General features: G+C 37.6%; 2 protein-coding genes across 3 annotated transcripts; one reads left to right on the forward strand and one right to left on the reverse strand.

Moving 5' to 3' along the window:
- The first annotated feature begins 3,679 nt into the window (after positions 1-3,679).
- On the forward strand, positions 3,680-7,979 carry LOC103709714 (putative glycerol-3-phosphate acyltransferase 3). Its single transcript, XM_039132902.3, has 2 exons — positions 3,680-4,453; positions 6,997-7,979. The coding sequence occupies exons 1-2, from the start codon at positions 3,758-3,760 to the stop codon at positions 7,903-7,905; spliced, it is 1,605 nt and encodes a 534-aa protein (XP_038988830.3). The 5' UTR covers positions 3,680-3,757; the 3' UTR covers positions 7,906-7,979.
- Positions 7,980-8,154: 175 nt separating this feature from the next.
- On the reverse strand, positions 8,155-25,368 carry PAPS3 (poly(A) polymerase 3). 2 transcript variants are annotated; one of them, XR_016398826.1, is made up of 10 exons: positions 24,829-25,359; positions 24,606-24,683; positions 17,933-18,040; positions 16,088-16,150; positions 15,836-15,997; positions 14,894-15,004; positions 12,178-12,240; positions 11,772-12,071; positions 9,413-9,973; positions 8,155-8,817 (listed from the first exon to the last, which is right to left on the reverse strand). XR_016398826.1 is itself a non-coding variant. In XM_008795127.6 (10 exons), exons 1-10 carry the CDS (start codon positions 25,342-25,344, stop codon positions 8,410-8,412), a joined length of 1,974 nt encoding a protein of 657 aa, XP_008793349.5. In that variant the 5' UTR covers positions 25,345-25,368; the 3' UTR covers positions 8,155-8,409. The 2 variants fall into 2 exon arrangements, 1 of the variants encoding a protein (XP_008793349.5); XM_008795127.6 differs by having other exon boundaries at positions 9,413-9,577; positions 24,829-25,368.
- Positions 25,369-26,097: the final 729 nt, after the last annotated feature.

Raw genomic sequence — 26,097 nt, forward strand, 5'->3', positions numbered from 1 at the left:
GGAAAACTCGTCAAACCCCGTCGTCTGTCATATGTCTAGATTTATTTGACTTGAGTTCGATAGTGAAAAACTCTTTCTCCACTTTATATTTCTGCCCTGGCCAAGGTCTTAGAACTCAGTCTAACAAATCACATAGGATCACTCCTCTTCTATCAAGATCGATAGATTCCATGTAAGTGCATACCCTACTCCTACAGTAAACTTACTGCAGCCAATCTACACTACAAGGACCCATATGGCTAGAGACCATGTATACGTGTAGTCAAACTACAATAACCTCACTGTGAGTAGCCGAAGCACCGCAGGTCAAAGGACCAGTCATACTACTGCAACATCAAGCAAGTCACTGACGAGTGGATAGACATCCAAGTGATTTCTTGTCTTGGTCACGCTCAGTACCCTTGTTCTCTAACAAGCACCTGCACTATCACTTCAGTGTCCCTACACTGTGGACTCGAGTCTCGTCCATCCAGAAGAAAAGTGATCTGTGCACTGATCGGATCGATCACCGTCCTCGTGATGATCCATTGATCAGGAGCATTTAGAAATTAATCACCAATGATACATGGCTCAAATTCTCAACTCTTGAGAATATGTATCATCATCTTATTAATTTCTTGGACGATTCATAGACACATAAAAAATATGAATAAAAAAGATGCCCATTTATTATTCAATAATAATAAAGTCAAGTACAAATTTATGTCCTAGAAGTAATAATGTGTCCGCTAGATTGGCTTCTAGGGCATACATCTAACACCAACATCTTGAAATTCCAGCTGATATGATAAATTAAAGATCAAAAACTATATTTAAGCATTGGGTTTGATATTTATTAGTTAAAATTTCTTCAAAAGTAAAAATGATTGAAAATTTTGGTTGTTGTGGATGCTTCGTATCGGTATATTTTTATAGAGAAGAGCATGAGATCAAATCATTATTGCACTTTGCTAGCAGATTTGGCTTGAGATAAACTTAGGAATTTTCTAAAAAAGAAAGCTTTTGCTAGAGAGACACAGCGCATCCTAGCTCTCTTATTATAAAGGTCCCATAGGGAGATGTGATGTAACCTCTTGCATGCATGCTCTTCTTCTCTCCTCCTTATTCTTGTAAATACCTCTACTAAATTTCAATAAAAAAGGGGGAGGGGGGTATTGTCTCACTTTCTCCATATTTACATTAAAGATAAAAAAAGAATGAGATTTTTACATATATCATACTAGGTTTATATCGATACGTATCAAGTTCTCAATCAAGATGAAAACCTTATTTTTGATTTAGGATGTCTTAAGCATGTAGAACTAGTGGAGAATGCGACCAAATATATAAGTTAAAAGTAGTTACCATCATAATCCTTTTCTTCGTGTATAGATTCTTTTAGACAACTAAAAGGAATTATGAGTTATCTAAAACCTAAATATTTGATTTTGGTTAAACTATGACAACAACATCTTTCATGTTTATTTATCATCATTTTTTTTATTGGAAACATTTTAATTATTTCTACTACTGCTGACCTAGTGTTTGCTAGTTGATTTTTTCTGCTGCTTGCTTGTAATTCCTGAGAACCCTTTCCTTTAGGGTTATGCCAACAAGCTTTTTTTTTTTTTTTTTTTTGATAAAAAGGGGGGAAGGACCAATCCTAAATTTTATTAAGATAAGAAAAAGTACAAAAGAGAACAGAGATAAAAAAAAGAGCGAAAATCCTCCTACCTCCATCCAAAATGAAACTCAAAATTAAAAATTTAAAACTCTCTCTATACAAACATTAAATGTCATTCGAATTTTGAAATGTAAATTTTAAAATTCAGATAATAATATGCCTTGCCGTATGATCACAGCAAAGCACAATTGACTACAGAGAATTCGGTTGCTTCACTTTCCAGATTTTCAGAAGCAATAGATTGTTCGAAATAATTTCAATTGTTTCCATACAATTACGAGTACTGCTATATCTCACAACATAGTGACAAAACTTAGATATATAATTTAATTTGGTGGCTATGGATAAACCACATGCATATCTTGTTTTATGACTTTGACGCTTATTTTAGAGGACAAGTATCTTATAGTAAACTTCCATTAAAAAAATGATCAAAATGCTTTGTTCAAGGTACTTACTTGGACCTTTTTCCATCCCCCAACCCTCAAGGTACTTCGTGCAAGAGTAGCTTTACCAAAACGACATGAGGTGCCCGTTTACCCAATAGCTGTAACAATCTTCAAGAGGGGCTTTGCATGTTTTTTTTTTCAAAATGGCTTATAATTTCATAAAACTCTAACATGAGTATAGTTTGCCAGATCAAATGAAAGTAAATAGGACAATGGGTATGGAATACATATTAAGCTTGTCTGAATAACCTCTTCAGAATGCCGAGCAACATAAGAGGTAACCCAATCTGCTGTACTGTTTGCCTTCCGATACACATGTGCTATCTGGCACGAGGTCAACTCTCTTACCAATCTGCAGGTGCCCCGTATCAACGGATGGGTATCCCCGTACCTGTTCGCTCTTCAAATTCAATCAATCACCATGGAGGAATCATCCTCTAGAAATAGTCTGTCGGCCCTCAGCACCTGTCTCACATACAGAATACTCTCTCAAGCTGCCTGTAGTTCCGCTCCCGCTGCGGTTAGACCTGATGTGCTCCAACCTCTGGCTGCAATAAATATGCCACCATGGTCAGACCTTAGCTTTGTATGTTTTCACATACGTCTTGTGCCAACCCATTGGACTTGACCTCTTCCTTAATTTTGCCCACCAACCTATGGCCTAATATACACCTAACTTCATGTTGAGTGGACCCATGGGGGATGGGCTTTCAAGCTGTTGATTCGTGCACGGCATGCGATATTTTCCCTTTAATTAAACACGTATCACCCACCAACGCAACCATTCTTTAGCCGTGGTCGTCCCATCCAAAACAGTGGAAGGATGGTCCACCATTAATGGTGGACTTCAGTGCATCCACGTTAGGTTGGTGTCATTTTGGGCTCTAAATTCGGTGTCTTTTACTTATAGTAATCTGTTGGACTTTTTTAGTCATGAGGGGGTCGGATGACCGCCCGCGTATGGAGGAGCATTTCGTGCCCATAAGTTAGCCAACGCGGTGGGATTGGCCTCCATCATCTCACCCGTTCCAAATCCGACCGAGATCTTGAGGTGGATTAATCTAATACCCCTACTTCCTCAATTATTTACAAATGCGCCATCGTAATCTCGCGCCGCGTATTATATCCCGCTTGCGCCATCCGTTTGACCTTGTAAGCCGGCCCACAAAGTTCACATATCCGAGATCACTCTTGGGTTTCGTGGGCCCACAATATCTACATGACTCATGCAACCCAATACGAGGATGGCTTGTGGGGCGCACAAAGGATCCATGGCCATAAAATAAGGAGGTCAAGTGATGCCTGCAACCAATCACAGCCGCTCATTTCTATAAATCTCACTCATCAAACGTTTATCTAAGTGCATCGCTGCATAAGCAAATGGCTGTGATTGGTGGTATGGAGGGCAACTTGGATGTAATTTCACGCAGACATCAGCTTGGAATAGCTCAACGTAATACTTTGACCACAGGCCCAGGAGGCCTAGTCAAACCAGGCATGCCATTTTGGTTATTTAAACAAAAACAAAGGGCAACATATGTCGTAACCATTTATATATCCACAACGGCAGCCTTTGGCTCCTCTCCATAAACTAACTCGAGTCGAGAGGGAGAGAGAGTGAGAAAGAGAGAGGGAGAGAGTGAGAATGGCATCAAAGGCTTTCTCCAAGTCCTTGCTTTCCTTCTACTGCTTCCTACGCCGAAGGCTCTACAACCCACTCTTCCTCCACCGAAGAACTCCCCATGGATCCCACCTAAATAAGTTTCGGAAGAGCCTCCCCAACAGGGAGCAGCTCTTGGACCGAACGCTAGTGTTTGATGTGGAGGGAGGCCTCTTGAGGTCCTCCTCCACCTTCCCTTACTTCATGCTTGTGGCCTTGGAGGCTGGAGGCTTCTTGAGGGGCCTTCTCCTCTTGGTTTTATACCCTTTACTTTGTTGTTTGAGCCATGGGGTGGGGCTCAGGGTGATGGTAATGGTGTGCTTCTTTGGGATAAGGAAGGAGGGGTTGAGGGTTGGAAGAGCAGTGCTGCCCAAGTTCTTCTTGGAGGATTTGGGCTTGGAGGGTTTTGAAGTCTTGAGGAGGGCTAGAAGGAGGGTTTGTTATACAAGAATGCCAAGGGTCATGGTGGAAGGGTTTCTGAAAGACTACTTGGGGGTGGAAGTGGTGGTTGGAAGGGAGCTGAAGGAGTTTGGTGGGTATTGCACCGGACTAATGGAGGAAGAGGGCGAGATGGAGATGGAAACGAAGGTATTGTTTGGTGAAGAAGATACGGGTGGAGGTTCCTTCGGGATTGGAAGTTGCACCAACTCTTCTCGGCACTGCCTTTTCTCTCATTGCAAGGTGAGTCGAAATGTCTCCTACTTTTTCATACAAAAACCTATGTTCATGTTGCATATATTTATTTTCTCTATGGTTATAACTTACGGTACAAAAGTTTAGGCTATTCTAGCATGCAGCCATTCACATAGGGTGTGAATATAAGTAAGAAAACCATGACATTGATCGTCACTATAGCGATATAAAAGGACAATTTCTTTTTTATCAAGTGGTCATAGAGAGGAGTGTAGGTCGAGGGACCAGTAAAGCCATGTGGCTCTTTTATTTGTGATACTTTTTTCATTTCAAGACACTATGGCAATACGTCCAGATTTTCTACCATCCATAACCATGAAATAATATCAAGCCCAAACGCGTGCTTGGCGCGCGATACCATCTATTTTTCAAGCTCTAGGATAAATACATAGGAAGCATCTCGATCGAAATCCTTTTTTTTTCCCTTCTGAAAACCAAAAGAAGCAAATCTATGTAATTTAAAGAATAAAAATTTTAAATTTTCAGATTTCATTATGCATGCAACGTATTTTTTAGCACAAAGAACATGATTCTTATATGCACGATTGCAAATTTGCAATCCATTCAATAAGTAATTTGTAGTAAGAAAAAGCAACAAGGCCCGGCCTTGGTTTTTTTTTTTTTTTTTTGGAGAATATAACCAAGGCCCGACCTTATTATTCGTTTGGAGAAAAAAGCCCACCCAATCATCAGCCACCTCTCCTGCACCGCTGGCATGCCAGCTGCACAAAGCAGGGGCAAAGCTCGCGCGAATCTCGCGACCCCGTGAGTGGCACGAACCAATTCCCTCATGCCACGTGGAAAACCCACCAAAAAACATCACTGTCATCAGTCGTTACGGGAAACAAGTTCTCCACTTTTCAGTACCACCTGCGTCTCATGTCCTCGATCTCATGCAAGGTTTCTGACACGATTTTTGTCTATAAGCACAACGCGATGAGGATACGTACGATGCATTAGTTGGCACCCAAACGCATCCATGCATGCTCATGAAATGTGCGCCAATATGCACTTACACATATATCACAGGCTACATGTAAAAAAAAAAAAAAATTATTGATTGAGTCAGATCCACCGACTCAATAATATATCAGTCCAACGACAAACCAGCATACACAAAAATAAACAAAAAAAAAATAGCAGTACAATTATATTTATGCATCTTAGTTTGTGATTGGGATGGATCTGATCCAACTACAAATTTCACCGCATGCAAACACTAGACTCTGCCAACGAGTATAAGCACTAGGTTGGACTCATCCTTAGAAATGGGTCCATTAGTCATCAAATCTCAAGGTTCATGTTGATGGATTTTGAGTGTCTTTCGCCTGAAATATAAATGAAGCCATACGAAATTATCCTTATTGTCTTATTCAAACACCAACGACAGCCAATTCCAACTACAAATTTCACCGCATGCAAACGCTAGACTCTGCCAATGAGTACAAGCACTAGGTTGGACTCATCCTTAGAAATGGGTCCATTAGTCATCAAATCTGAAGGTTCATGATGATGGATTCTGAGTGTCTTTTGTCTGAAATATAAATGAAGCCATAGGAAATTATCCTTATTGCCTTATTCAAACACCAACGACAAACAATTCCAACTCTACTTGCACTGATTAATTAGACGTTAGACATTTTTAATTGAAGATATAGAGAGATAGAAAGAGTTATAGAACATGTAAGCAGTCCCGGTGGGTAAAAGAAAAGGTTTCCCCAAGGAGACTGCGAGTGCAAGTACCAATCAAGGTATCTATGGCTGCAATACTTTGAACTGCTAGATTATGACGGATGTTAGGATAGACACAATAGGGTAAGTTTGTTGGGACTTGGGAGGGAATTTCAGATGGATGAAAGGCACCACGGCCATGAAATGGTGTTCTTTCATACTGTATGCTTTGTTACAAGAGAGAGAGAGATGATGATGATGATGATGGTGTTCTTTGCAAGGGGCATGGTTGTCGTTCACGCTGCAGAATACATGCTTTTGATGTATATCACGTCTAAGTTAAATTCCTCAAGGGAAAACTAGAGGTGATCAGGTCTTGTCGAGGTCAATAATCTTAGTCATAATTTCCTCACCGTAATTTTTTTTTCTTTTAGTGAAAATAATATTTCATATAGCTCTTACGTAAGTACAGCTAGCCACATCAACAGAAGAAAAATAAAACAAAGCATAAAGGACATCAGTATTCCTAGTCCAGATAACCTCTCCAGAATGCCGAGCAACGAAGGAGGCAACCCAACCCGCAGCTCTGTTCACCTCCCGATATATATATATGCTGCATGAAAGGAACCAATCTTTCTAAGCAGTCTGCGAGTCTCCCAAATCAGCGGATGGCCATCTCCATATTTATCCACTCTCCATATCCGTATCCAGCCAATCACTGTAGAAGAGATTCTTATTTTATTGCCTTTCTCAATAACCATGTCAGTGACAAACATATAACGCAAAGCATGTTAAGGGAAGTCCACCAGTGCCGCGAGGGAAGAAGACTAACAATTTCCCATGCTGCTCTCTCGTTGCAGGAAGTCCACCTGGTGACCGAAGCTGAGAAGAGGACCTGGCATGCCTTGCCAAGAGAACAATACCCAAAGCCCTTGGTGTTCCATGATGGCAGAGTGGCCTTCAGGCCAACCCCAATGAACACGCTTCTCATGTTCCTCTGGCTGCCACTTGGTGTCCCCCTATCCATCTTTAGATCCTCAATCTTCTTGCTTCTGCCCTACAGAATATCCATTCCCATTGGAGCCTTCTCCGGGATGAAGTCCAGGCTCGCAACTCCCCAGACCTTGGGCACCGAACGCCAGCCCCACGCTCGTGGTCACCTCTATGTCTGCAACCACCGGACCCTCCTCGACCCAATCTACATCTCCGCCGCGCTCCGCAAGCCCGTGACTGCTGTCACCTACAGCATCAGCCCCATCTCCGAAGCTTTATCCCCGATCAGAACCGTAAGGCTGACGCGTAACAAAGAGGAAGACGGGAGAAGAATGGCGAGGCTCTTGAACCAAGGAGACCTTGTGGTGTGCCCCGAAGGGACCACCTGTAGGGAACCATATCTTCTAAGGTTCAGTCCACTGTTTGCAGAGTTAACGGACACGGTTATTCCAGTGGCACTCGTCACCAGAGCGAGCATGTTTTATGGCACCACAGCGGCTGGTTTCAAGTTCTTGGATCCCTTCTACTTCCTTGCAAATCCATGCCCGGAGTATGACGTCGAGTTCCTGGGGAATGTATCCACGACGCATTCCATTGCTGGAAAGAGTTGCAGCAGCCACGGCGTAGCCAACCATGTCCAGCGCAAGATTGGAGATGCGCTGGGCTTCGAGTGCACGACACTCACCAGGAAGGACAAGTACCTGATGCTTGCTGGCAACGAAGGGATCGTAAACACAGCCAAAAAGACGGTGATGCAGAACCTCAGGATCATCTGAGAATGATGCTAGGCCACTTACAACAGACTGTAGCTGACGTATTTTGGTTTGGATAAAGATCATAGCTTGTATTACTGCTTGGTGCTCTACTACAACATAGCCTCCTTGATCTGAAAGAGGAGAAAAATAGAAGATTTGATAATACACCATTAGGATTCTTGCAAAAACAAGCAACCAACAGTTACAAACCTAGTATAAGTGTGTGACATCGACACGGTTCTCTCAATAACACCAATCATGAACATGAAATTACTGGTTCAAAGAGAAGACATACTTTGGCTGTGAAAAAAGTACGTCATTATTAATTTAAACATTACAAATCATAAGCATTCACAGGTTAATACCAGTGAAAAGAAAAAACCAATTGCCCCTTATATGTGCGCTCTTTTACACCCCAAAACTGGTGATCCCACCCACATGAATAGCTGAGATGTCTCGCAAATGCATCTGAAACCAAACACAACCCCACGAAAAATGACAAGGCATCCACCACCAAAACAGTGACTATAACTGGTCATCTATCCAACCGCAGCTCTGGTACCCTCTATCAGACGCCGCATAACCCACAAAATATTGTGGGAGATGCTGCGAGTAAACTGGCTTTCTCAGATGGTTGGAATCCAAAATTCTCCAGCATGTCTTTGATCCCTTTGAGCCCCCAGAGTCGATCTGTACACATTTAGGAAGCTGCATGGACTCAACAATAGACAATTCCAGTTTACAGCGGGTACTCTTGTCACCATCAAGATCCTTGTTGACACTTCTCATGAAATCCTCTTTAACTGAGTCAGCGTCGATAAAAACAGTCTCATTAGGTAACAGGCCCCAGTAGAACACTCTGTTAGGCTCAGCCACATCATGATCCACATATTCTGTGGGGTTCGGGTCGCAGAATCCTTGTACCATCTCTAGCTGCATAGTTGCAAAGCTTCAGCCAAGTTTCAATACTAAAAGAAAGCAAAGAGCAACTAATAACTGCATTAGTTCTTATTTTCTATGACAGATTTCAACACAACTGGAATAGATGTGGAAAAGCTTGAAATATCACCAATGCTGGCCCTAGATAGAAATTTTTTATGAATGAAGATCCATAATATTGACACCAGACTATCAGGATTAGGCTTCATGGTTATGGTTCGAACACAGAAATGGCAGGTTCCGCATATTACCTGTTAAAATTTGTGGAGGGCAAATGAATAGTTTGTGGAAAGCCCTATAAATTATGACAGCTAGGACTTTTACTACAACAGAATACAAGTAGCATGGATGGTTATAAGCAACACGCACATACATATACAGATTATACATCTGGAAAAAAAAAATCTTAGGAATGAATTGATTTTGCAAGCTTATGCTGGGCAAGTATGGACAATGAAAAGCAAAATCTGTAGATAACTGAAAAAAGGAGAAAAAATTTCAGGTTTTATCATAAATTTGCTCAATCCACACAGCCATTGACAAGCAACAATTGCATGCGGTAAATGGAAGAAAAAGTGGAGCAGATAACCTTGAGAAGGAGACTGCGGAAGCGCGACTTCACCCATCCTACCCAGTCACATAATTCATCACCATCAGGAGCAGCAAGGAAAATTCGAACAAAATGATCATACTTTTTTGTGTAAGGATATGCTTCAAAGAGACAACTCCAGCCAAAATTCACCCTCCCCACATCCTGCGATTGAGAACAGATACCCACCAAAGTGATAAAGAAAGTACATTTTAAAAAAAAAAGTCATTATCAGGACTATCAACTCTTTGGCCATCATTGACTATTAGGGCATCTCTCTCTCTCTCATACAGGCTTAAGATTGGAAAAGGTTTTAAATGCTTACCATCACTTAGAAAATTTTAATATCTTTGCACTGATCACATTAAGGTTTACCCCACTAAGCAGGTAACTGTGAAATACACAAAGTTTCACAGATATATATGGTATTTAGCATGTGTTTATAATTTCAATAATGTAGCAGCCATACTGGAAAAGAACTATCTTGGCATTCTTACTCAACTAGTTGGGAAACAAAAACTTATTGCAAGAACAGATCATGCGATACTCCGAGGCAAGTACCTATAAAAATCAATATGAGGTTTCCAAAAATGAAGAAATACCAAATCTCATGAGGTCAACAACTTATAGCCAGTTAGTAAATTTCATCACTTCAAATGAATATCCATGTAGCACATCAGATAGTCCAATTCACAAGACATTAATGAACAATTGAAAGATGCTGAGTAACTAGCAAGCAGCAAACATATGGGAAAACACTTGTCAACAGAAATGATTCCCTAATTGGTCCAATACAGAACAAACTTAGATGCGCTGATTAAATTTATTTTGGTATGCGAAGTATAAACGCTTACGCATAACTGAATCCTTTTTTTCCTCTCAACAACAGAACAACGATTAGTCACATATTTGTAAATGCATAAAGACAGTAATGTAGCAGGACCTACTAACATGGCATGGAACTCGGATCTAAGCAGGACTATTGTATTAGTTCACAAGGATGACCATAAGACCACTAATATTTTAATCTTTAAAATTTTTTGTAGTTTGTCACATTTACAACTAAAATCCTACCAGCACTTAAGCAGAATTCCTTAAAGTAGAGTGGCGGTCTCTCTAGATAAAACAAGACATAAGCTGCAACAGATTAATAAATGTTGAAAAGAAAAGTGAAGGTTTTTAGCACTAAAGGGCTGATAACGAAGTCATGTACTCATGTTGGTTCCATAAAGCAGAAAATCTGTGTTTGATTTAGATGTTTACCAGAGAGTCAATGGTAAACTGATAGCAGGCATTAATAATATACTTTCTCATTTTTTTCCAGTTTACCATATATAAGGATTACATAACTACATAAAAGGGGAGAGCTTCTTGGTAAATCCAATAAAAAAGACACATACGCACAAATCAAGCGTTAAAAAGTGGAAGGAAGAAAAATGATTCATAAAGGATAGGGAGAGAAATTGAGATAGAAAAGAAAGATATGTAGAGACTGGATTTTGTTCAGTTTTTACAGGAAAAATAATCAAAATAATAATGTGGAATGCGAGTTTGATGGCATATAAAACAACATGCATAAAAAATTAGAGTGACAAATTGAAGATCTAAGCGAAGAAAGGAGAAATCAAAGGATGCATCAGAGGTAATGAAAGGCAAATTGAAAACACTTTGTACTTGAATATACATACATACATACATACATACATACATACATATATATATATATATATATATATATATATATATATATATATATATATATAACAAGACTAAAACAGAGCACAATTAAAAGTATAGAGAAGAATGAGAGAAAGGAAAGATGGTAGAGAACAGTAAAAAAAAAAAAGAAAAAGGAAAAGGAACAATTTGATTAGATAGTTCTCCAAGTGTATGAGCACGCATTTGTGTGGGCAAGAGAAAGAGAGGGAGAGAAGGGGGGAGAGCATCCACGTGCCAGATAGTGCAAGTACTGATGTGTTCATTGTATGAGCTTTAAGATACAAACAAAAATTTCAGAAACTATAATGAAAAGCATAACCATTTAGCAGCTGAAGCATAAATTTAGAGGATGACACCTAAAGGAAACTCTTATAGTTTAACTAAGAGCATCTAAGATTTTAACCACAGCATGAACTGGAAGCCAGTTTCCACTCCCCATGCTCAAGGTGTAAGTCTCATTTTCAAAAAAAAATCCATATCATTTAAATTTATTATCGTGAGCAGTCATGCCAACCTATCATACTTCCAAGTGCCTTTGATCAGAAGCAATCAAACACATCTCCAATAAAACGACCAGATAGTTTGAAGGAAATAGCAGTATATATGGCATTATTTTAAACATTGAAAAATAGAGGTCCACCTTGGCCATATTAAATCCCCGCTGAAACTCCTCCATGATTCTGCGAAAGGTGGATCTCGTAATATTAGAATTGCAAAACTCAAATGGCCAACAAGGCATCATTATAGGCATGAGCAGGCGTAAATCAGGAGACTTGAATGGTATAGATCGGTCTTGCAACATCACTGGCATAGGCCAAGTCCAGTGCAAAAATGTGTCAAAGAAAATAGCTATGAGAACATTCAAGCTGGCATTCGGATGCCTCTGACAAACAAAAGCTGCAAGGACTGCCAAATGAATTCCTCCAAAGAAGCCAAGTAACTGCAAATAATATGAGAACCCAAGCATTTTGCTTCAGCATATACAAAGGCCTATTAAGATCGAGTAACTAGAATATTTAACCAACATAAGCATCCAAACCACGGACATGAGAATAAACTCCACGCCTTCTAGCCCACAATTTAATGCACCGCAACATCGACTGGAAGTTCTGCATGGGAAATAAAATGAGAATGGAATTCAGAAGCAGAAATACATATAGCACAAATCAAGTGTTGACTACTTTCAACTGTTTCTGTTTCTTAGAGACAAGGATACACAATAGTCGAACATCTGTTCAATAATACATAAATATTCTCGCCTCTGATGAGCTTCCGCCTTATAACGCCATGTACAAGGAACAAAAAATGCAAAATCTCAACCAGCAAACTTGCACAAAAGCACATGTTGTGCAATGATAAGAAACTTAAAGATGGAAATAAAATTAGTTCCCCACAATGCCAACAATGTAACTTGCTAGCAATCATCACATCAATCCCAAAGAACAGGTTTATAACTCAAAATGCAGAAAAAAACACAGAATGATAAGTTCAACTTGTAAACTCAAATGAGGTACAGTCACGTGAATATATATTGGCCTCTTGAAATTACTCAAGGTAGGGAGGCCACAAAAAGTTGTTCAATCAGTTTACCACCAATATTCCAATGCAACATTGCCCAAATTCTGCACAAGCTAAATATACCCATAAAAAGGCACTGGACTGCAAATAAAGATACCAGGTACTGTGCTGGTGTTCTGTGGCTACTCATCGTGACACCAATGTAGTAAATACACTTTGCCGAGAAAATTAGAAAAATAATATCCAATTATGCATTATGTGCAACTATAAGCCTCTCCTTCTACTTGCGATCTATAGGCTGACACCAATGTAGTAAACACTTCGCTGAGAAAATAAGAAAAATAATATCCAATTACACATTATGTGCAACTATAAGCCTCTCCTTCTACTTGCGATCTATAGGCTACTAATATGCATGTTGCAAAAACTGTAGACAATGTAAGTTGCATCATAATATCATATCAACAATTATTTCGAGATATGTGCATCATGCCTGCCCCATATCCAAAGATAGATGTGCTTTGGGGAAATAACCTTTCTGAAAATTTTTATTTCAAACCACAAAAGGGAGATTTTTTTTTGTTACAGACAGGTTATGCACCAGCAAACTGTTTAATATCTAAGAAAGAGAAGCTTTAAGTTTAAGAAATGGATATTATACATACAAATCATTTTCAACTTTTGTATTCTTAATGAAAGTTATAACAGACAACAAAATGAATTATTATAACTTTTAAGAGACTACAGGTGCACAAAACTGACAATTGGTAACAATGCAAAAATAAGTCCAAGATAACTTGCTACATCCCCATTTTCAATTTTAGTCATGCTCTGGTATCTTTTCAGAATTTTTTACTCATAACATTAAAAATTAATGACATGTGCATCATAATTTATTGAAATCCCTCAAAAAATTCTTCATTAAACATTATTTATTGAACAGCAGATCCAGTTATGTAAGGAAAAGTTTTTTTAATATTGGCTTTTTATAGAAATTACTCAATGTTTCACTAAGAAATCACCATAAACTATTAGCTAGAAGCCATTAAAAATACCCCTACAACAACAACACTGTCGTGAGGAAATGGAAACGCCAACCAATTAATACCACTGAATTTGATAGAACTAAATGCAATACCATATATGCTAATTGGGAGAGAGTCAAGAAACCATTTTGACACCTAGCAAGATCAGAAGAATTCCAAACAAATTAAAATGCACTTACTGATGGAAAGAAAGACTACGCTCTTGATAGTGATTTTACAGCAACGCAATACTGTACATTGACAGTACTATAAACAGTACTAGATCTACAGTGAAAGGACCTCTATTGGGGGGAAACTGAAGGTCGATGAAGAAGAAAGACAGAAAGCATCCCACTGGATAAAACATAAAATACAGCCAACATAGATAGTTGGAAAAGAGCAATTTACTAGAAGCTTGGAAAGGAAGGATACACTGGGAGTTTCCAAAATTTCAACAAGGTGTTGAAGCAGACGAATAATGAATCACAATATTTGTCATTCACAGGAGGCTTGTAAAGAACATAAGGATACATTGGCAGCTTACAAAATTTGCAGTAAACAGGAATGTGCCCCACAAACACTAGGAAACAAATAGTATCACACAAAATAAAAGGGACTTAGAAAAAATAGTATCAAAGATGCATGATTCAGGCCAAAAGGAGTGAAAATCCTCCAGGTCAGTTAACTTACATTATCAAAGATGGACTAATTTAGCATTTTTCTTTATATAAATTAACAGAAATTAAGCAGTTTAGGCCTTTCAGTGGCCAGAACTGTTATTTAAGATGCCAGCCAATTTACAGCCACACTGACAAACAACTTGCAGCACTTTCTTTGATTAACAACCTCATATTGTCAATTTGTCTCATCATCCAGCAAGACCAGTATTCAATCAATAGTGTATGCAGACTTGGAGTTGCACTGATAACATTTGATATTTAACTCAGCAATAACATTTGATATTTTACTTGATGAGCTGCAACAAAGCATCAGGAACAAGCCCAAGCCATTGCCATTTTTCAAAGCGCAAGAAATCAAAATGCTTGAGAAGACAACCACTTCAACAGTAGAAGCATATCAAAATATGTGCAATTAAACCCAACTTCCAAAAAAATACAGTTTCAACAAAAGAAATTTGACTAACTATTAAAAAAAGATGAAAAGAGATGCAGATAACATCACAGAAAACTTTTCCAGAAAATTATTACCATAGAGATACCTTCAAATTTGGCACTAGTTGAAGGATGCGTGTATTGACACGCACTCCAGATAGACTTCTCCAACTGGTTTCATCAGCTACCACTAAGGACTCATCAAAAATATCCACATCCTGAAATTTTTTTGGGCAAAATAATGAGTTCAGATTGTAGGAAAACAAAACAGAGCTTCATTTTGAAGGTCTTACATTTTGATATTCAGTTTTTACGATTCAATTTAATACTGATAAGAACACAGCTCAATCTGTCTAAGCTGTCATTTATTGTATGCCACAAGGTCTGCGGCAAGTATACATGATTTGATAATTTGTCATGAAGATGAACCCACATCTCAATCCACAAGCTGTCATTTATTGCATGCCACAAGGACTATAGCAAGTACATGATTTGATAATTTATATTTATTTTGAATAAGAAACACAAATGAACTTTTTGGTTCTCACACCAATTGATGTATACTAATCTTTGTAAAGTTAATCTTTGAAGAAGTAGTGGTAGTATTACACACTACACAGCTTACAAGAAAATTAAATTTATCTTTTACATAAAGCTACATGACAAATTAATTTTTTGGCAAGGATCAAAGCTTGCATCATAAAAAGCTATTGTACCATGACGATTTCAAAAACTTATGCTTTGTAGCACTGCTAACGTAGTAACCAATACACTGAATTTCTTTGTAGCACATATAGGAAATTACTAAATCCTTTATTGCCAAAGGAAAAAGAATATGAACGAGCATAACATAGACAATTTCTGATATACAACCAAAAGGCACTATGAATCATATACACCATAGAATACGAATAATTTCAACAAATACAATAAAATTATAAGAATGATAGACAAAAAAGGATCTAGACAGTTATCCAAGGAACCATCAACTAAAGAAAACATAAACAATATATCACAAAAAATTATGAGGCAACGCATGAGACACTCACTTGAGGGACAGAGGTTGCTTGAAGCTGGGCATATGGAAAATCAATTGAAATCCCATTGAATTTAAAGCGCATTAGTGGAACCTTGGCACTCTTGACGCAGTGAATTTCCGACACTTCTCGCCTGCTTTGGAGCATATTCTGTAGAACGATGAAAAAGTCCTCCTACAAAATAAATGCACACGCATTTCAAACGTAACATTGCTTTTCAGATAATTTCATGAGCAACAAGCAGATGGGCGAAGAGGAACTCACTTCCATTGTTGCAAAATAAGGACCAACACATAAAGCATCGATATCAGATTCAGATCCATGAACCTGACACAACACAAAATATTTTAGTTTGGCAATCCTAATTCATTAGAGACAAGAATCTAGCATGTGTAAACATTAAATAAGAAATAAATATGAGCTTCTGCAAATATAGTCAATAGCTGCAAAAGAATCTGAGGCAAACTGATTCCTGGCCCTTGGTTCAACCGCCATTTTCTGAATAATCCTTGGCCAAGTTTCATTTAATGGTTAAAGCTAACACGGCTTTTGTACACACTATTGACAGGCCCCAAACCAAAAAAAAAAAAAGGCCATCAAAACCAAGGGCCAGAACGAAATGGCAGGTCAACAGGGACTTCTTGGGAAGTGAAGAACAAACTGAAGGGCAGGAATCAATTTCACCAACAAAATAGCTGGTACAAATGTATGTCATGATTTAGAAACAAAAATTGAATATTAGTTATAACCAACAAACATGTTTATATCTAAGTGAGAAATATTTCAATCGGCACAAGGTTCATAAACAACAAGTGACTAATTGAAATAAAAAAATAAATAAAGTTGGTATTGGATTGAACCAAATATGATGAATTAAACCATTTCAACACTAGAGATTACCAAAAAAAAATCATTTATTACTAGACATTTCAAAAAAATATCATTCTGTGTCCATTCACCAATTACAAAAGGTTTCAATGGTCAAGTTTAAGATCAAATGCCCTACATCTCTAAGGAAAAGTACAGCCATACCTGAGACAATCATCAATTCAAAAGATTAACACACCAAGGGTCCAAGCACACTCATGACATGCATCACATGGAACAAATAGTAATGATCAGATTATGGCATGGACCAACTAATCCAACAAGGCAATCTTTTTAATACCTTTTTTTTGTTGAATGCCTCTCATGGGGTTTGTAATCATTACTAAAAAGCCGTAAGTTGTCAACATATCACACTAAGAAAATGGACTCCCCAACTGAACCAATATATGTATATACATACCAAGGTTCACCGTATCGGTACCGGATCCCATACCAGTGCCACACTATCATGGTGTCGGCACGGTACGGTGCGTGGTGCCACCGGTACCGGTACCAGACCGATACAGTACGGTACACCGGTACCGTCTGGTACGGTACAGTACAGCATATCATGATACATGCACATTAATGCACATGCACAAACACCCACAGATGCATGCACACAGCTGACAGAGATTGATGGAATACTTTATCAGCAGATAATAAACCGGTAAACATTCCATCATGGCAAACATGGGGCAGTTAAGGTGCACAAATCTATCAAAATGACATGATATTTGCTGCACATTTGGAAACAAAGTAAAACTTAAGAAGACACCACACATCCATAGTATAGAAAAGCTGCTTCTGACACGAACAGAAAGAAATAGTTAGTTTTGCCTCAAAAATGATAGAACAAGGACTGAATTCTCAAAACAAACTGTCAAAGGCAAGACATGAACCTCCAATTACTCATCCTAAATGGATGAAATCACAAAATTCCTTACAACAAAGACTACCAGAACTAGCTTTTTTACAGGCTTAGAAACAACTGGCAATTATAATAGAAAACTATTAGAATACGGGTGCAGAAAGTCTGCTGTGAAACAAAACAAGAAGATAATAGAACAATAATCTCCAAGGCATTGCTGGTTGCTAAATATTATTGCATCAAAAGGAAAAACAGATACAGAAATCATTATCATCCATATGAAATTTAGGATACAGATGACTTCTTATAAGAATAAAAATGGAGTGATTTCTGGTTTGTTACAGCAAAATGTCAAGATAAAAATTACTTACTCCCAGACCATATGAACCATATGCCAAAATTGTTGCACTTGTGCTGGCAACGACGTCCTTGTGGAGGCGACGTTGCCAAGCCACCTTCTTTATCCATGTCAAAACTATCTGCATAATTATAACCATAGTTATACATCATTTGCAACATAATGGCTAAAAATACACATAAGGATGCTGATGAAAAAGATAAAAATAGTGCCTAGACAGAGATTGCTGATTTATAACACACAATATGGCATATAAACATTACTAAAAAAATGAAACATTATTTACCTTCATAAATAATCATGCTGATATATTAGTCATCCATTATATCAAAAAATAAGTTATTCAATATATCAAAAAAAACTTAATTTATATAAAAAGAAGTGAGATTTATTTTATTTTAATTGTACAATTGTTGTGTAGGAGTAGAGAAATTGTGTTGACCAAGTGATGCAGCCACTATAACAGTGGATTACTTAGAGGAGGAAATGCACAAGAAAGGCTAGACTCTGACATAATTGACCTCCTAGATACATGATTCTACACAGTATTTACTAAACTAGTGTAAATTTTAATTAATCATTGTAATACTGCTCATGACAACTTTCCAAAATCAGCATTCAAATTCCAATAATCCTGCTAATTGATGGAGACCATCAGCCCAAATTTCTTCCCAAATTCCATTATTCCGAGGGACAATGGAAATTCAAAAGTGCAAAGTTGTCATTCTAGAAATTTTTTTATTAATTTTGTAGGTCAAATAAATCCCTTAGGATTTCACAGGCATTTTAACATTGATTGTACTTTCTATTTTCGAGAAATTTAAGAGATTTGTAGCTTTTCTATTTCTGGTAAAGAAGTTTAGGGTTAGTCTGAGGAGATTTGTACTTAATTTCTCATTCATCATATGTTTTATGGATTAGTTTTTTCCACCCCTTCCAATATCGTCTCTGTACTTCTTTCTCTTCGACACGCAATCTCTGTTAGGGCTGCATCATCAAAGCTACAATTTGTCTATCACCTACTCCTGATGTATTGCAACTAAATGTTGTCAAAAGTATTTAAAAATACAATGGAAGAACAAGGCTTAAAAATGCAGCTAGACAAACAAAACGTTCTAACGATATATAGATATCTCCAACATATCCTCACAGAAACAACTATAAGTGTTAGACCAACAATACAAGCTCAACAGTATCTTCTTTTGATGATGATGTATAAATTTCTAGCAATAACTTAATGTATAGAAAATTTCAATACAAGAATTATAAGGCACGGTCAAGAATATCAAGTACTAAATTCCACATGAGGTGGCAACTAGAAAGCATGAGCATATGTAACAGCGTTCCCAAAACACACATAAGCGGGGAAGGACCAAAGTGAACTCAAATCATAGCCCATGTTAGGACAGGCTTGACTCCTACATGCATATGGCAAGTTGCTTATATTTGCAGGCCCATTAGAAACTAGGTCAAACTTAAGACAGCAATGGCCAATTGCACTCAATTACTGGTGCTAGTGTTTTACTAGCTGGGTAATAAAAGCTATGTCCATTATCTTATAAAGAGAATTCCCCGCCGTTACAACTTATGTTCCAGTGAAGGGAAATCCCCATCATTGATTTACCCAAGGTTTGAAATGTCAACTGACAACGATCTGACCAGTCCAAGATTGACCAAAATTTTTGGTTTCAGATAATTTCAACCAGTTCTGGCTAGTTTTCATAGGTTTTAGCACAGTTTCAGTAGTTCAACCGAAACCAACCATACCCACTAATTTTTATTTATTCTGGTTTAACAAGTTAATATGGTTAAAGTTTCTAAAATTGACTAATACTATTGAAATATACATTCATATAAGGCCTTGATTATCAAATTTGTGCTATTCTTGTTGAACTTTGCCATTGTGATGGGCGATATACATATTGAAATAATAAAATAAATTATTTTCCTAATTATATGGGTTTCTTGCTTGCTTAGATGGATTATTTAAGAGAAATAGTATGAAACATGCTTATATGATTTTTCTTTTCTTTTTTGCTTAGATGGGTTCTTAACATGGGAAAATATTCCTAGATGAGTGTTCTCTTGCTTAGATGGAGATTGATTTTTTCTTGCTCAAATGAGATTAAACGTAGAAATAGAATGAAATATATCTAGATGAGTTTTTCCTTAATTAGATGAATTATTGAAATGAAAAAGAATGAAATATATATAGGGAAAAATTAGTAAAAATACCAAAACACGAGTAAATAAGGGGAACCTTAAAAAAAATAGAGACAATGTAAGTAATGTATAAAAGTTAGGGAAACTGTAGGAAAAAAATTTCATTATATGGTGACTCGAAAATTTAGTATCCTAAAACTACCCAAACTACCAAGCTATGATCCTACGTAACTCAAATCCCAAAAAAATAATATAAAATAAATTATCTAGATTTTATTATTTTTCTATTTTTGGGGGATCTTTCTAACATTTTTGACTAAGACTCCAAAACTCGGAGCAAAATTGTTGAAACTGCCAAAACCACCAAAATTGCCAAAACTGAAACTCTACTTAGATGAACAAAACCGAGTTTTAAAACCAAGGATCTGTCGACCATTTCTAAGGACTACAAATTGTTCAGCTTAGGGCAACCAATGAGAAAAAAGTCTAAGATGACCAAAATATGGGAGTTCTGTATGCAACAATCTAATGGAAGTGCTTCAAACATCACACTAGTAAGATCCAACATGAGATGAATATAATATCAAAACATGTATAAGCTCATAGTTTAGAGTACGTAACTCATAAATCTTTCCTACAGTATGGAGAATATTCAAGGTGCTGATTTAAAGCCAACCATTGAGCAAATCTAGAGAATAGCAAATGATTGCAAGACTAACCTTATGATAACATTGCTGCTCTCATTAGTACAAACATCTATTATAAAATTCCATTCTACCTTATTATTCAGCTTTTCAAGAATTCTCTATAGCCCAAGTAATCCATGTTGCCACCATCAACTGAAAGCTCATAAGTTGCTCCTTTGCATGTAAAAATTTTCCAAAAAGACATTTTGACGCCTTCAGTTTCTCTTCTGAACATAGCCAAAAATTTTCAAACTTTCCCACTATGGTGATTCTTTACAACCATATTCCCTCTCCCTGATGACCTATACATCTTTGAAAGACTTGTGTTTTATCAACTTACCTTTAATCTATAACATATGACAAAACGAGAGTTTCAAATTTCAAAATATTCTTTATAGATTCTGTACGTCAAATTTATCGTTCAAAGAGCCCCTGAAGAAAGAGTACTTAGGAAACTTCACTAAAAGCATATATCTTCAAAGAGTATAAAGGTAAAAATGCCTTAAAAACGTGTTCACTTTGAAAAAACTCCCGCCATGCTACATTACCGATCATTCTCTTCCATTGTTTATACCATTGATGCACTTGTAGAAACGTAGCAATTGTTCAGAATGGCAGGCCTCACTAGATAAATTCCCTTTCCTTTGGGCAGATTGATGCTACATGTGACCTCCTCAAGCCATAAAGCCATTTGCCATGAAGGTGGGCCCATGAAGATTGGGACAAATAAACCCACAGAAATGAGCCAATCTCATAAGCACAAAAGTTAGACCAGGAGAAAACTTGAGCCCTTATTCGTCATTATATCCCACCATGTCCTTACCTTTTTCATTTGTAAATTTATTTTATATATGATGGTCATCACTGTCGCACAACTTACCAATTAAATATTTCCCTATTTGGCAAACTCAACGATTATTGGAATCCATGTAATGAGTAAATCGATCAAGTTCTAAATGCAGATATTTCGAAACAATGGCAAACTCTTAAACCATTATTAGAATTACAATCATTGCATAGTCAGCCGCTAATTAAATATTTTTTGACATCAATAGCTGATGATCTAACAATCTTTATCAGGTGCAATAATGTAAAATACCAAAAAATAATAAATAATACCACAATATGCTCAAGACTCACGTTGATTTAATGGAGATTTGACATAACTAAATGCTCATCTTCTCCATGTTTATATTTTTGTTGTTATCACAAGATGATGCGTAAATACTGATCATTATTTGAATGCTAAATATATATTACATACAAGAAGGACCAAAAAGTGAAATACCAGAAATTCTAAATATTATTGTCATCATTCTTTAAACCATGCTATTGACCAATCAAATCAATTTCCATTTCTTGTCAATATATCAAGCTTGGATGTCTATGTGATGCACAACCATCAGTCATGTTTGGAAAGGGGAAAAGAACAATGCATACATAGTAAGTTCTCCCTCCTAAGTCTCTCTCAATGTTTATGATCAAGAGTCTTAACCCCGCTAGTTAGTTTATTTTAGTTTTATACACTGCTTTTTTATCATAAATATATTTTAATAATTTATATATAATTTCATATGTTTTATCTTGCATAACATGTTTTCTTCAATGTGCAATGCATGTGTCATTTTGATACTAACCTTTTATGGATATGATAAGAGAAGGGTAAGAGTCAGAACTTTTTGGCTTTGTGATCACTTTAACATCATGTAACAAAAAGGTTATTGAATGAGATCATAAAACCAATTGAATGTCATTCAAGAAGCACTTTGGAAGTTCACCAAAAAATCATTCATTGAGAGACATTTTCCCTTAATACCAAATTTCGTGGGGAGGGGGGGGGGGGGGGTGGGGGGGGCGCTAGATTGAGTTGGGTTAGACTAGAGCCAAGTCGAAACCAGGTCAAAAAACTCTCAACCCTTACCCGACGCATTTATAATCGAGTTGGAACATGTAAACCCATACTCAACCCATTTATTCTATATAAACTCGTACCCACGTACCAACCCATTTATTCTATATAAACTCGTACCCACCTACCAACCCATTTAAGTTTTCACTCATACATATGGCTAAGAAATAAAACAAAACATGTTATGCAAAGATCACGTATGACAAAGTCAAATTTAACTTCAAATATATCATTATAATAACAATGAACTTAGTATGTAAGTCAAACTAATTAAAGACAAAACTAGCAAAAATGCAATCCTGCATCCCAAAATCTCATGACCCAATACGTCCATCATTCTCTCTAACCTTCTTTTGTAGTGATTGGTTCCCAATTAAATCACCACGAGTGAGCCATTGAGTTTTGGGGCTAAACCCAAACCCCCCATTTATAATTGGGTTAATCTTGAGTAGACCTGGAGTGGACCCAACTTGAAATAAAAAAATAAAAAAAAACTAGCATGAACTCATTTATCATGGGTGAATTCATGTTGGTTGGTAACAAAGGTCAGATTTTGCCACCCCTAAATAATGCACTGATATTATACCACAGGCAAAGATCTTGTGCGAGGGAAATGAAGGGCTCAAATATTATGGATAAGGTACTAATGATATATAGATTTAGTATATTGCTATAAATATCATTGATATATAGGCTTAACACATTGCAGTTGACATCATTCTTACCCAAAAAGATTGAAAAAACAGAGTATCTGATGAAAAAAACAGTTGTGCACAAATAGTAGGAACTAGTATCTATTAATGTATTGAATTATTCAGTTAGCGGATAACCCATAGGTAAGATAAAAAAATGTTCGAAATCTCTGGGAGAATTTATTGATCAATAATACAATTAAATATCTAATACTGTTTAAAGATCCTTCTAAGCCTTGCAGAATCAAGCATACTTGTAAAGTTACATCCTCTGATGATTTTTCGCTTTGAAATGTAAGGTTACGACATCTCACAATATATACATTTTGGCAATGATGTCAAATTATATTCCACAAGAACCAACCCAACTGGCCAAAATCAAGAATTACTGCAACATCTTGACTAAAACGAAAATGCTGTGATTACAACTGCTGAATTGGGTTTCCTATTAAGCAGCAGCAGCAGCAGCGGGAAATCTTTTATATTAACTAAATTGTAGAAAACACATCTAACTTTATTGAATGCCCATGCAAGCTTTTTCCATGCGCCACACCTCCCCCAGATGTCCATCGCTCGGTGTGCATTCAGTGTGCCTGTGTTGGCGATGGGTGTTTCTAAAACATGTTCAGATTCATTCATGGAAGAATGAAAACCAGCCCACATGTGCCATAGGACTTCCATCATCTGTTCGAAATTGACATGTCCAAGAGATGCCAGCAATTGCAATGAATCCGAACTTCAAGGAATTTCAAATCTTGCCCTGCATCATCAACATGAACTGCTCTCCTCAACGTGTGGATATGCTCTAAAAGTTAGATCCTTTTTAAATTTTCCATTTTCTGCACCTGTCCACCCTGTTCGTCAACAGCTATCCAATATTCCATAATTGATCCAATTAAAATATAAGTTAGATTATGAGCATGCAATCACTCCCCAATTCAATTATATTCCCTTTTCACCTTTATAAACCTACAAATTGTCTCATAGATTAATTTTCATCAGTCACAGCCATCTAACATAAGATCTTCTCTCGTGGCAAACAAAAGGGAAACATCATATTCCAATAGTAAGAACACATAAAACAGCTGCGACATCTTTATTATTTTCTAATTGCCACTTTTAACAGAGTAAAAGAAAGAAAGAAAGAAAGGGAAAAAGAAAAAGAAAAAAACAACAACAACAGTATACATAGAGATAGAGAGAGTAAATTGTGGGCAATAATCTAAACTCATAGACCTGCTTAAGCTGATCGATCACATCTCTCCTCTTCATCTCCTCTTCCTGAGTCGGCACCAGCCCCTCCTTATCCATGAACTATAATCGGGAATCCAAACAACGAACAATAACACAAAATCAATTGATACAAGAAAAGAAAAGGAAATCAAGAAAATCAAACGGAAACGTTTATTAAGAAAACACACGAAAAAGAAAGAAAGAAAGAAACAGAGTCGATGAACACCTGAAGGAGGGCTTGAGTCCTTTGCTGGTCCATCTGGATCAAGACGGCAGGATTCAGGCGCACGGGCGAGGCGACGACCGCCGGACCGGCAGGAACCAAGACAGGGTACGGAGGGGCAGCGGCGACCGGCACGGCGAAGAATCTGACGGGAGGAGGCGGCGGCAGGGGCGGAGGTGGCGGGGGGAGGATTAGGGTTCCGGGGTCGATCAGAGGGGGAGCGGGCGCGGGCACGACGGTCCTCCTCTGGGTCCGGTAAGCATATGCCATACACCGCCGGAGGGTAAGGGAGGTGACGGACGGTCGGATCGGCCGATCGGGAGGGGGCGGTCGGAGACCCGAAATGGAACGGGGAGGCTCGCGGGAAAAGGAAACTGGATACTGTGTGGGGGTGTTTAAGAGCCGGAAAGGAAAGAGAGAACGACGAGTCGAGGGCGGGGGGTTTATACTGGCGACGGTCACACGAGCTGGTCCAGGGCTATGCCCAATTACGGAAACGCCACTGTTATTTGAATTCATGTGCGTTGAGCTGGTGGAAGACGGGCGGCGGATTTGAAGAAGTTTCCAGAAGGATTAATAAATGAGATGGGTTGAAAGGCCTTGGGCCTTAGCCTGTAAAGAATATTTTATGCAGTACATTTAGGCCCGAGATTCTATTTTTTTAAAAAAAAATTATGCAGGATATTTAGTGCCTAAATAATTTTTTAAAAAAATTTATTTTGGCACTCTCTCATGTTAGGACTAGCTTAATTTAGTACACCTCGAGTTTTCAAAAAAGAGGGAGGAAGGAACACCCATTACTCTCTACTCCTTTTACAATTGATTGTCCTGCTCAATATAATGCTGCAGCTACGAGGGGGAAGGAGAGAGAGAAAAAGATGTAGGAAAGAAATTTGGCATAGAAGAGGAAGAAGAGCTGGAGATCTAGCTTGAAGAGGAATCAAAGATTGGGCTTGAATGGCTGTTTCAATAAAGAAAAGGTACATATACCCAAGCTCGAACTTCCTTCTAGTTGGAACCCAATAAATAGCATCATTAGAAAATGCTACTAAAATAAGGGTATTCTAGTTCTAAAAATCTCATCCGCCCGTCACACGATAGAATCTTGTAAGCTCAAGTAAACAAAGAAGGATAACAGAATTATATTGAATAACTTAACTAACTTTATGTATTATTTCGAAACTTTTAAAATTTAAGGAATACTAAGTGAAAATAGTGTAGGATGTTTAAGTAATTTTCTCTTTAGAGAATCTCCTTGATTGGCAAAAGTAC

This window comes from Phoenix dactylifera, chromosome 17, assembly GCF_051530095.1.
Source record: "Phoenix dactylifera cultivar Ajwa chromosome 17, Ajwa_hap1_PhDact_Kaust_v1.1, whole genome shotgun sequence".
NCBI lineage: Eukaryota > Viridiplantae > Streptophyta > Magnoliopsida > Arecales > Arecaceae > Phoenix > Phoenix dactylifera.